The following is a 12,899-nucleotide window of genomic DNA, read 5'->3' as shown; positions in this document are numbered from 1 at the left end:
CATAGACCAATGCTCCATAAAGCTCGGTATTTTCTGCACTGAGTGGTAAGGGCTCTCCAGAGTATCAGAGAGGGAGTCTCTCCTAGCCCTACTGGAGTTACCACGGTTTGAATCTGGGGCCCTCTGCATGCAAAACAGATGCAAACCTATGGGTCTTTTATAGGACATTTTGGCTTTGTCCCAGACGGTGACCTCAACTGCAGGACAGAATTCTAGCTCAAGTGGGAACTTGCACTAGGCGGAGAGTCAGGGGACACCCGGCCACATACTGCCAGCCCTGTTCCAGAACCAGGTCAAGGAAAGTTTGGTCAAAGAAAGGTCAAGTCCTAGCAAGGTAATGTCCCACAAAGCAGAGGGTAAAGGCAAGGTCAAGCAAAGTGGAGGTCAAACTCCAACCTTCCCCCACTAAACACACCCAGAGTGGTTCAATAGTTAATCCTTCTTCCCAGGGAGTTCTAGGAAAGGTAGCTTGGTGAAGGGGAAACAGGGGGTCTTCAAACAACTCTCACCACCCTTAATGAACTATGGCTCCAAGAATTCTCTGGGGGAAGCCGTAATAGTTTAAAGTGGTATCACACTGCTTTAAATGTATAGTGCAGATTTGGCCTTAGTGAGTGGAACATTGAGAGATCATCTGCTGCAGGCTCTGAGGAAGGGGCTGGCAATCTTTTTGGGCACCAGGGAAGGCTTCGGGAAGCATCTCTCTGCCCACGGGTGCCAGGCTGGCAGCCCTTGTATAAGCAATCTGGATGCCATTTCATGAACTTGGTGCTTTTGATGAACTGGCTCCTGGTTATACCATTCATTAATACCTGTCTGCACTGAAAAGTTACATCTTTTCTTATTCTAGTTTTCTATATTTCAGCACAGAAACATATAAATTCATTTTCATTTTAATGATCATTGCCCGTTCTATAATGAATTTTAAATGTTACAATGTTGTTATTATCCAAATGATTTTAAAAGAAAATTGGATTGTCAAGTTATGTTTTGAAATGAGTTGCTATTAGACTGCTTATTACTGTAATGATGCATTGAGATGTATTTTTTTTGCTATCGTGTTGTAAGCCACTTTGGACATACCTGGGTAGAAAAGCATCATACATATTGAAATAACAATGCTGATACTTTAAGCTGGCCATGCCTGAACTACTGCCTTGCTTCTTGGAAGGTTGTTGAAACTATTTGGCTGTCCACCGCTGGAAACACACCACTGGGTTAGAAGAACCCTAAGTCAGATCCAGCCAAGGCAATTCTTATAACAAGGAAACCATAACTAGTTCCAAAAGGAGTGAATCACTGTACCTGATCGGGTAGTCCGCAGCACTTAGGTTAATGAAGAAATCCCACTGCCAGTCCTTCATTTCCATTAAATCCTGCATACTCTGCAAGTAGGTCGACAAAAGGCTCGCTCCTCCCCAGATCGTTGCCATGCGCCAAGAAGTAACTTTCACATTTGGATACTGGTTCGCAAACTGGAGCACTTGCCGGTACAGGTAATTGGAGCGCTTTATGGCGACAGGGTGGGGGAGCAAGAAGGAGGAGAAAAATTAATGAAAAGGCTTCTGACACATTTGAACATGCATGAACCATACAGCCATGTTCCCCATCATTATCTTCCTCCAATGTTCCTTAAATGCAGACGGAACTGGAAGAGGTAGAGAGAGAGGCTCGGTGGAAATATTCTCTATTTCGTGTGGCAAAGCATTTACTGACTCATTGCAAAGAAAAAAAACCTATAGAATGCCAAACATGCTTGCTTACAAGTTAAGTCCTCTTCCCAAGGCAAGTGTGTACAGGATTGTAGCCTGAGGTAGACTTCATTTTGGGAAACTCCATCTATTTACAATATTCAGTTTTGCTTTTGTGAATGACGGGTGTCCAAGGCAATCGTCAATTCATCCTAGAATGGGCACAGGGAATCTGGGGCCTTCCACATATTTTTGGGAGTCCAGCTCTCCATCACCCCTGACCAATGGTCCCCATTTGTATCTAGATGTTAGAAATATTGCTTCAGAACATGAGGAGAAATAGGGAAATTAAAGGTATTGAAGTGGGATGTAGAGTCTATAAATTAAGGGCATTTACTGTTGACGTGGTGTCAACATTAGAACAACCATTAGAGAGCGTCCCCAAAGTGCTAGAAGAAATTAAAAGGTTTGGAGAAGTGGCAGGTTTTAAAATAAATTCAGACACAACCAAAATGTTGGTTAAAAACATGGGTGAGCAATTGAAAAAACATTTTAGAAAGGTCTGGTTTAAAAATAGGTTAAAAAGTCAAATATTTGGGAATTCGGCTGACAGCAAGGAACCTCAACTTATCTGTAAACAATTATATTAAATTGGGGAAAGACTTGGAGACCTGGGGGAGGATGAAACTTCCCCTGCTAGGTAGAATTTCAGTTGTTAAAATGAATGTACTTCTTAAGATGCTGATTTTATTCCAATCAATTCTGATGGTAACTAATGCAAGCTGCTTCAAAGAATGGATTTCCCCTCCTAAGTTTATCTGGCAGGGGGTAAAGCCAAGAATTAAATATAAAATTTTGATATATACAAAAGAAAAAGGAGGCTTTGCTATGCCAGACTTGCAATTGTACTATGAGGCAGCTTGTTTGTGTTGCTTAAAGGAATGGATTGTATTGGATAATGCAGACATTTTAGATGTGGAAGGCCATGACTTAAAATTCAGCTGGCATGCATGTCTTTGGTATGGGAAAGCAAAAAATTATAAGAGTTTTATGAACCACATTCTCAGGAAGAATTTGTATAGAGTCTTGGAGAAATATAAAATCTGCTAGAAAGAAAAACACCTTTATGATTATTCCCCCATTGAAGCAATTGCAATTAAGAGATTTAATACGGATAGACAATGGGTAACTTACAGGGAAGTGCCGCACTTTGTAGGTGGTGAACCAGACTCACTCTCAGGTAAAGGTAAAGGGACCCCTGACCATTAGGTCCAGTCGTGGCCGACTCTGGGGTTGCGGCGCTCATCTCGCTTTACTGGCCGAGGGAGCCAGCGCACAGCTTCCGGGTCATGTGGCCAGCATGACTAAGCCGCTTCTGGCGAACCAGAACAGCGCACAGAAACGCCGTTTACCTTCCCGCAGGAGCGGTACCTATTTATCTACTTGCACTTTGATGTGCTTTCGAACTGCTAGGTTGGCAGGAGCAGGGACCAAGCAACGGGAGCTCACCCTGTTGAAGGGGATTTGAACCGCCGACCTTCTGATCAGCAAGTCCTAGGCTTTGTGGTTTAAGCCACAGCGCCACCCTCCCTCTCATTCAACTGGGAGCAAGCCCCAATGAACTCAATGGGGCTTACTTCTGAGTAGATGTGCAAAGGATGCACCATTAATATTTATTTCACCTTCTTCTCCAAGTCTTATCACAGACCAAATCCATTTATTCATTGTAAACTAATGTGGAAGCATCAAGAAGAACACCCCCTCTTTTAATTCTCTTCCACCTGGTCTGGGGAGAACTGAAGCTCTTTTCAATTAGTATTATGAGCCTTTAATGGCAGGGGTGGTGATGAACCCATGGCCCTCCAGATGTTCCTGGACTTCAACTCCCATCTACCCCGTCCAGCATAGTTGGTGGTGAGGGTTGATGGGAGTTGTAGTCTCCCATCAGTTAGCTCATCAGTTAGCATTGTACACATACTACAGGTAGAAACGGACATGGGATACATAAAAGGGATGGATGGACACAGTGAAAAGGAGGAAAGGCTGGCGATACACATACATAAACCATGATGTATGGGGGAAACACACACAATAAGTGACATTAAAAATGGAGAGTAAAGATGACGAAGGAAAAGGAGGGAGATGGGCAAAAGCAATGGAGAGGGGCAGATTGACAGGTGGCGAGACAGGCAATTTATAACCAGTGATATATTACCTTGTCAACATGAATGTAATAAAAATGGTCTTTATGGTAAATAGCCTTAAACATGCGCGTCAGCTGCCGGGAAGCTCTGCCATGAACAACCAAGACAAATGCGATCCTGACTGGGTTTGCTGGCATGTATTCTACGGAGTCCTCATCCCACTGTACATTGTGGTTGGCTTTGCCTGTTTGGAAACAAAACAGAGTCAGGGCATCTGCAGAGTGCTGTACCAGGGCGGGTGGGCTGAGGGGACGAGTTCGGATCACATTTCAGCAGGCGGAGCTCCCCCCTCCCTTCCGCCTAAGCAATCATCAATGAGAGACATGGCCTTGGGAGGGAAGACGCTGGCCTCACTTTCCCCAGAGTAACAGCACTGACTATTGGCTATGTTGGCAGGAGGGCTGGTTGCAAAGGGCCTTGTCATTGAATGCAGCTTGGGTGCAGGATATGTTGAGGACCATTTGATGCCTTCTATCCCTGCCTGAGGTCTTTGGGTGTCATTGTTTGTGGGACCCATGCTTTGGCCTTTATCCACTAGGAGCCACACACTTATCATTGAAGACTGTGTGGCATTCCCTCAAGGTGGAGGTCAGAAACTCCCTCCCTGCTGAACTTCCCCATGCTTTGAACTTATTTCGGCAGGCGTTTAAAGTAAGTTTTCCCCAGTTATTGCTACTGCTTTTGTGCTGTGGTGTCCCTCCTGCATCCCCTGTTGTGTTTGGCTTAGAAACTGTGGCATTCAGCATTACAGGCATACCTCAGGTTGAATGTGCTTCAGGTTGAGCACTTTCGGGTTGCGATCTGCGGCAACCCGGAAGTAATGGAGTGCGTTACTTCTGGGTTTCGCCGCTCGTGCATGCGCAGATGCTCAAAATGCCATCACGCGCATGCACAGAAGCGGCAAAACGCGACCCGCAGACAGGCCGTCGCATCTTACGTTCCATTCAGTATGCGAATGGGGCTCTGGAACGGATCCCATTCGCATCCCGAGGTACCACTGTATATACATTTATTAAAATAAAGAAAAACAGGAGCTGGAATCTAACAGCAGAGGCATCTGGCTGGAACGTGTGCAGACCAAGGGTCTGGAAAACAAGCCTTATGAGGAATGGTTGAGGGAGCTGGGTATGTTCAGCCTGGATTGGAGGAGACTGTGAGGAGTCACAAGAGGCACACTGAAATATCTAAAGGTGTGTCACATGGAGGACAGAGCAAGCTTGCTTTCTTCTGATCTGGAGGGTAGGACTCGAACCGATGGATTCAAGTTACAAGAAAGGAGATTCCGATCATACATCAGGAAGAATTTTGAACACTGCTAGGAAGGTTCTTTGATCCCCTGCTACTCCCTCTCATGCTGCCTTTAAATGGGAAGTAAGAAAATGGGGCGGGGGGAGGACTCCCATGAAGACCTCAGCTGAGGTCATGTAACAGAAATGTCACGGAATGTTCACAAGTATTCCAATTTCTGAGAGGACACTGTCAGTTACTGAATGCTTAGCAGGGCGGCCGTTACGGGCGAGCAAGATCCATTAGGCTAGATGGCAAACTCCATGCCATACCTAACGGAATGTGAAGCTTTATGTTGCTAGCTGGCTAGGGAGCTGACGAGGTGTGCGCACATGGTTGGGCGAGTCTAAAATTAGGCTTAGGAAAGCAAAGATATCACTACTTCTCTCTCACAAATTCGCCACTCTCTCAGCTGTTGCAAACGGTTGCTGCTTTTGCACCAAAATCCCAGAGCTTTCCTGATATGCACAAAATAAGGATTTGGTTCAATTTTTCTCCTCCGCTGTCATCCAGCTCAGGGGAGGAGTGATTTAAAGTGATCTGCAAAATAGTTGTGGCTCTGTATTTTTCAAGGGCCTGGTGATCTCTTTTCAAATACATATATTTGTTTCCTTTCTCTCCCCCCCCCCACCCCCATTTAGCCTTGAATTTTTCAGAGGTGATCCTCAAACCAAATTATTCCAGCATTAGGGCTACCAAAATTGAGAGTGGAATTTTCTATGCACAGATGAAAACAACAGCAACCCACAGCATTATAATTTTATTAGAGTGCCAGAAAAAGATGAATCAGACTTAAGCAGTAGCAAACATTTTCTGAGGGCACACTGGAGAGTTTGGAAATCATTACTTGATCCCCTATTTTTTATTTATTTTTTGAGGGGGGGAAATGATTCATTTTTAGAAAACAGACAAACTAGACAGGCAAGTAATAAATCTCTATTTATATAGCCTCAATTTCTTCAATTTATCATCCTTAGCAATCTGTTCCCAAGGGCAACACCAATAAAAACAAGAATGACAGAACTTAGTATTTCTGAATTAAGAAGGAAAAATAGTCTTACCCCACTCTGCCTTGCAAAAGAACTCAGAAGGATCTCAAAAGAGAGGAGGAAATCTCTTCATTTGGATTGGGTTTTGCCATGAACTTTGAGCTTTCACACAACGTAAAAGCTACTTCTGGAAATACTACGGAATGCACTGCAAGTTTAATGCTCCATTTTCTGTGCTATTTGCAAATGATTTTTTTTTTTCTGGAAACAACACAGAAATTTGCAAAACTTGTGTTATCTTCCGTTCTATTTATGGAAGTGGATTTTAGGTCATGGGAAAGTTCATATTGTAATAAGGGAAACATCAAGAAACGGGAATAAATTTCCATGTGAATGCAGCCTTGAACTGTATCTTTGTACAAAGTAAATGTATTAAGTAGGCACAATAAATATAAAACGTGTAAACAGATACAATATGTATGTACGTACAAACACACAGAGAGACATTATTAATGAAAAAACAAACTATAAATTCAGGTAGGTAGCCGTGTTGGTCTGATGCAGTAGAAATAAATTTTAAAAAAATTAAAAATGTTCAGTAGCACCTTAGAGACCAACTAAGTTTGTTCTGGGTATAAGCTTTTGTGTGCATGCTAAAGTTTAGTAACTTATTATTAAACTGAAAACTATGGAGAAACCTGGTCTGAATAGAGATATTGGATTCTTGTCTCATTACATATGCTAAAGCTATTTTTGGTCATCTGCATACAGTGGTACCTCAGGTTAAGTACTTAATTTGTTCCGGAGATCCGTTCTTAACCTGAAACTGTTCTTAACCTGAAGCACCACTTTAGCTAATGGGGCCTCCTGCTGCCACTGTGCCACCAGAGCACGATTTCTGTTCTTACCGTGAAGCAAAGTTCTTAACCTGAAGCACTATTTCTGGGTTAGCGGAATCTGTAACCTGAAGTGTATGTAACCTGAGATACCACTGTACTATCCCTTGCTTTTCCCTGTAGGACTAATTATAGTCATTAACAGTCATCAACAGGTTTACCATACCCATTGAGTCAATCACTCATCTCCTACTACCCTTCTGAGAAAAACACCACCCCACCCTCCCACTATATATAAGGGTCTGGTGACTTCTGTTTCAGTGCATGCACACGAAAGCTTATACCCAGAACAAACTTAGTTGGTCTCTAAGGTGCTACTGGACATTTTTTATTTTATTTTATAAAATAAAACATAAAATTGTCTTGTGCTAGTAATCTAATGTAATAATTCTGTGTTTTCTGTTATAAACAGGAAAAACAAAGTTCAGAAGATTAATTAAGCCTATAGGTGGTTCCCACTTCAAAATGTTTGAGGAGCACCATTTTGATTGGAGATATTGGTGACTGAACAGAATAGTGCACAGAAAGTGTGCGCTCTGCCACTGAGCTATGGTTGTTCCCCTACATTAGGAAGAGATCAACGTATTTCACTTTAGCGTGCATGATACCAGCCTGCTCGGTTAAGACTCACTGAACTCTAGATTTAAGTGAGATCCCACAGTGGGGCCTGATGTATAAGGGATGGAGATCCTCTGGTCCTCCAGATGTGGCTGGACTCCAACTCACATCACCCCTGACACATGCTGGCTGGGGCTGATGAAGCCCAACATCTGGAGAGGTACAGGTTTCCCATCCTTGATGGGTTGGGTGTTTGTTTTTTGGAGTAACAGTTTTTTTCAATGAGAAACCAATATCTTTTAAAGCAGGACATCAGAGACCCCTGTAATTTCTGTTCTTTCATATGAGGCATTTTAGCTTAGGAAACATTAGAAAATATTCATGGAATGGAGGAGGATGAACCATTCTCAGAAAGATGGTTTCCGAAAAGGGGTTTTATCATGCTACTAAAATATAATATACGCTGGCCAGTGTTAAGACCTTGTCTGGATATGGTGCTAAATGATGGTTTATGGAGCTCTCTTTGTTTTAACAAACCATCGTTTATTGCCCAGACCCACTTGTTTAGTGCTAGATCTGAATGAGTCCTAAAAATGAGTGATTCCATGTGACATTGAGCATGCCGTTTGGAATCACGCTAGCATTTTAAAAAAGAAGTTGAAGCCAATGAGAACTCCCCTTTCTTAGCATGGGGGGGGAGAGTTCAACCTCCCCTCCCTGTGTACAATATTCCCAATGAGAATTATCCTGGATTCTGTTTGTGGGCCTGATCCTTATCTTCCCCCATTCCCTGTTGGGCAAGGCTTCCCACCTCTCCATCACCTGATGTTTGCAATGACACCAGGTGACCCATTTGAAATCTACCTGCGTAGGCAAAGCAGCAGCGATCAGCTGAAGTCAGAGTGTGTTGCAAGTGGGCATAGCTTGGCAGAAACAAGTAGAAAACCACCAAGCCAAACGAACCAAAAAGAAACTTGACTACATTACAAGAAGTGGCTGTTTGATCATAAACTTTCAGTGACCAAAATGCCACTGGAGTGGTCAAATCTGGCACCCAGATCCTATGATTTGGCTTCTGAGTGTTTACGGGCAACAACATCGCAACAATAACTAGGGATGGAGGAGAACGTTTGTGTGTGAAAGCACATCTACAATACCAGAGTCAAAATACACCCATCCTTCAGAAGGCACACCCACCTCTGAAGTTTGCAATGCAGTTCACCAGCCAGGAAAGGGTACAAAATGTGCTCAATAAATGCATATTTTAGTGAAAATAACACGCAAAGATTTTTTAGATTAGAGGAGATTGCTTTGTACACATAAAGTCATGTGTACATCAGGAGACAGTCACACTACAAAGTTGATGAATTTTCATGAGGCTTTTCTTTTAAATCACAAACTGATGTGGAAATGTGGAGAACTTTAAGGTTGGGGGAAAAATAAGAAATGGAGAGAAACCAAAATTGAGGGGTTCTCCCACCCCTAGAGGCAGCATTTGCATGTCATCATGTCTGGGTGAGATTACGCTAGGAGAGTGTTCGATAGGGCTTATTCTTAGCATTTCATTTCCCAGCGCAGTGAGTCTTGGGATCAGCCTGAAAGTTTCCTGCAGTGCACAAAAGCATGTTCCCGAATCTCTCACCCAGCAACACCACTATGGGGGCCCCAACCTCTTCAAAAGATGCCTTCTTTTCTCAAGCAGTGAATGTCAGGTTAATTTCAGCTTGATGCTATACAAGGGAAGCCAATCAATTCCTTTTAATGGAACAAGAAAAAAAGATCGATATAAAATTGCATTTTTCTTTCTAAATTGTTTAAAGAACAGGCAGATAATAATAGAGCTAAAACAATTGGTTGTTGAGAATCAGCAGGATGGCAATTACTCTTAATAGTTTTTTATTTATTAATATTTAGAAGCTGAGGTGTACGTTTGGGGATGACATTTAAATGATCAATAACCCCCTATGCAGCATTTACTTGCGCCACATACAATGATAGCAGCATGTGCTTGGTTGAGTAAGAAAAGATCTGTACTCCCTATTAGCTCAGTCAGTAGACCATGAAGCTCTTAATCTCAGGGCTGTGGGTTCGAGCCCGATGTTGGGCAAAATATTATTGCATTGCAGGGGATTGGACTAGATCAGGCACGTCCAACTCCCAAGAGACTGTGATCTACTCCCAGTATAAAAAACTGGCAGTGATCTACCCATTATCATTGGAGGGAAGAGGAGCGTGTGTGGGGTGGGTGGATTGCTCAGAGTTGTTGAGATCACGATCTACTGGTTGGACATGCCTGTACTAGATGATCCTCATGGGCCCTTCCAAATCTACAATTCTATGATTCCTGCCTTTTCTAAAGGCCTCGGTGGCCTTCCATAAACTGCTATGTACTATAATTTGGAATGTTTTCAACCAGCGTGGTGCAGTGGTTAGAGTGTTAGACTCAGACCTGGGAGACCAGGTTCAAATCCCCACTCAGCTACGAAGCTCACTGGGTGACCTTGAGCCAGTCATTGCCTCTTAGCCTAACCTACCCCACAGGGTTGTTGAGGGAATTAAATGAGGAAGGGGAGAACCATGAATGCCACCTTGAGCTCCTTTGATATTTGTGCCGAAAGTTAAGACATCAAAATAGAAGTTGGTGAGCTTTGCGTTGCAATCAGGAGGCAAGCGGCTTAGCTATGTGCTGTCCCATAAAGTACAGTCATACCTTGAGTTAAATATGCTTCAGGTTGAGCATTTTCAGGTTACGCTCCGCAGTGACCCGGAAGTAATGGAACGAATTACTTCCGGGTCTCGCCGCTTGCGCATGCGCAGATGCTCAAAATTACATCACATGCATGCGCAGAAGCAGCGAATCGCGACCCACGCAGACGCAGGTTGCGTTCACTTCAGGATGCGAACGGGGCTCCGGAACGGGGCTCCAGAGGTACCACTGTACAACCTAGTTGGTTCTGTCCATCTCCTTCCCCTTGGATTAGCAGAAGTGCTGCAACAGGCCTGTGGGGTTTTTTTTAGGACCCTGCCAGGGAGTGCTATAAACCCCTGTTGACATGCTTGCTACATTACCCACACCTGCATGGAGCCTGAATTAGGCAACAGGGTGTCAGAAGTGGGACCAGACCTGCCTATTCAGGACAACATTCTATCCTTTACGTTCAAAGACTCCAGAAGGGAGTGCAGAAGGTCTCAGGTTCAATGCCCGCCATCTCCAGGTAGGGCTGGGAATGCCCCCAGTCTGAAACCCCAAAGAGCTTCTGCCAGCCAGTGTGGACAACACTGAGCTAGATGGACCAAGGGTCTGACCTGGTCTAAAGGCAAGCTTCCTATGCTCTAACATATAATGCATACTAGAATGTTTCTGCCTACTGACACATTACGCAGCTGCATTGTGTACATCACTTATCGAAGATAAATGGGTAGCAGGCATAGCAGAACGCCATTCCTTTTGCAGATCCACACACTATTTATTTAGAGTGTGCCAATAAATGATCATTATAGCTGCATTACTGGAACCACAGGGTAGGGCTAAATTCTGCAACCCTTTGTTATTTTTAATAGCACTTATTCACACAATTAGCATAATTGATTTCAACAGTACAACACAGGCGACAAAATAGCTACTCAGCTTGAGCAACAATTGCAGAAGCCATCTTACCATTATCACACCCTCCCACTCACTTGCTTTCAATCACTGTTTTCACCTCTTGGGCTGAATCTTTTTTCAGACTAGCCGATATTCTGCCTCTGGGGGATTTCTAGATGATTTCTTCTGCCACTGCACTACCAGTACTTATGTCTTTTTTATGCTGTGGTTTTCTTTTTCTTCCAGGATCCTTGCTCCCCTCACCCTCAAAGCATGATTTTAAAGCATCTTCTAGAGTCATGGATAAGAGACAAGATATCTGCTAATCAAAGCAGAATATCTGGAAAAGACAATATTCCTTATAAACATCACCTCTGCCCTTCCCTTAAAGTTTTCACACTCCTTTATAAAATCTACGTTTGCTACAAATTGTGATTGATAGGGTTGTATTCAAGGCCTATTCAAGGCCTATTCAAGGTTGACCCATTAAACAGATTGGAAAGGCCTAAAAACATTAATTTCAATGGGACTACTTTTGAGGAGGACCAGCATTGGATACGACACATGAAATGCTTATCAACTTCCATTGGTTACAGCAATAAAGGGTAACACCAGCACTTTGAATTGGGCCTGGAAATGCAATTGGTCCAAATGTGGCAGCATCTGTTCAGCCTGTCTGGTTATTCACTTTGTCTGATTCTCTGCAGCAAAAAAAGGGAAACGGCAGAAATCCAGTCAACTAATGTGGAGGGTGATGTGGCTAGCCCAATTTGTGAATCTCTGATTTTCTTAATCTACACGATCTGGGGGGCATGGAGAAAGTCTAAAACATGGGTAGGCAAACTAAAGCCTGGGGGCCGGATCCAGCCCAGTCGCCTTCTAAATCTGGCCCAGGGACGGTCCGAGAATCAGCGTGTTTTTACATGAGTAGAATGTGTGCTTTTATTTAAAATGCACCTCTGGGTTATTTGTGGGGCATAGGAATTCGTTTATATATTTTTTCAAAATATAGTCTGGCCCCCCAAAAGATCTGAGGGACAGTATACCGGCCCCTTGCTGAAAAAGTTTGCTGACCCCTGGTCTAAATCAAAGGATAGCTAATGTTGTACCTTCCAGTTATTTTGGACCCCAGTTCCCATCACCCCAGACAGGATGGCCAATGGTTAGGTATGATGACCCTTAGGGTCCTTTTCAACACTACAATTCGATGATTCTATGGTCTCTAAACTAACCTCTTCAACCTGCATTTCACAAGTATACGGAGTCTGATCAGCATGCCAGTCATTTTTGTTATTTGAATATTCTCCTAGCTACTATTCAGTCATATGCAAACTGCATTCTATATGGAACCAGAATGCACCGGCAAAGTAACTGTTTATGCATTTTTAAATAAAAAAACCCCAAAACCTCAAAACAAAATATAATTCTCTTCATTTAGGATTTCATAGTCATAAGCAATTGCTGAAATCATTTTTGTGTTTTACAAATCAGCGCCTAATAACCAGGACGCTGGTACGCGACATGTACAAGCGAGATACAGCGATACGGAATCTAATTTACAAGGATAGCTATCTTGCCAGACCAATAATCTTAACAGCAAACTTGCTTTTTTGACATTTCTAATTATGAAGATGCTATCATCCCTCGGAGACAAATCACAATTATTTCCTTGCTTTGTTGGAGCATAT

At 43.1% G+C, this 12,899-nt stretch overlaps 1 protein-coding gene across 1 annotated transcript in view; it reads right to left on the bottom strand.

Annotated features, from left to right (window-relative positions):
- XYLT1 (xylosyltransferase 1) overlaps nucleotides 1-12,899 on the bottom strand; it is a 165,073-nt gene that overhangs the window by 43,368 nt on the left and 108,806 nt on the right. Inside the window, exons 4-5 of the mRNA XM_081169484.1 lie at nucleotides 3,907-4,079; nucleotides 1,306-1,508 (exon numbers count right to left, since the gene is read on the bottom strand). Of these exons, the coding sequence (XP_081025610.1) occupies nucleotides 1,306-1,508; nucleotides 3,907-4,079 (376 nt within the window). The remainder of the gene's footprint in view (nucleotides 1-1,305; nucleotides 1,509-3,906; nucleotides 4,080-12,899) is intronic.

Source organism: Podarcis bocagei (genome assembly GCF_964188305.1).
Source record: "Podarcis bocagei genome assembly, chromosome: 14".
Lineage (NCBI taxonomy): Eukaryota > Metazoa > Chordata > Lepidosauria > Squamata > Lacertidae > Podarcis > Podarcis bocagei.
This window is presented reverse-complemented; position numbering and strand designations above follow the sequence as displayed.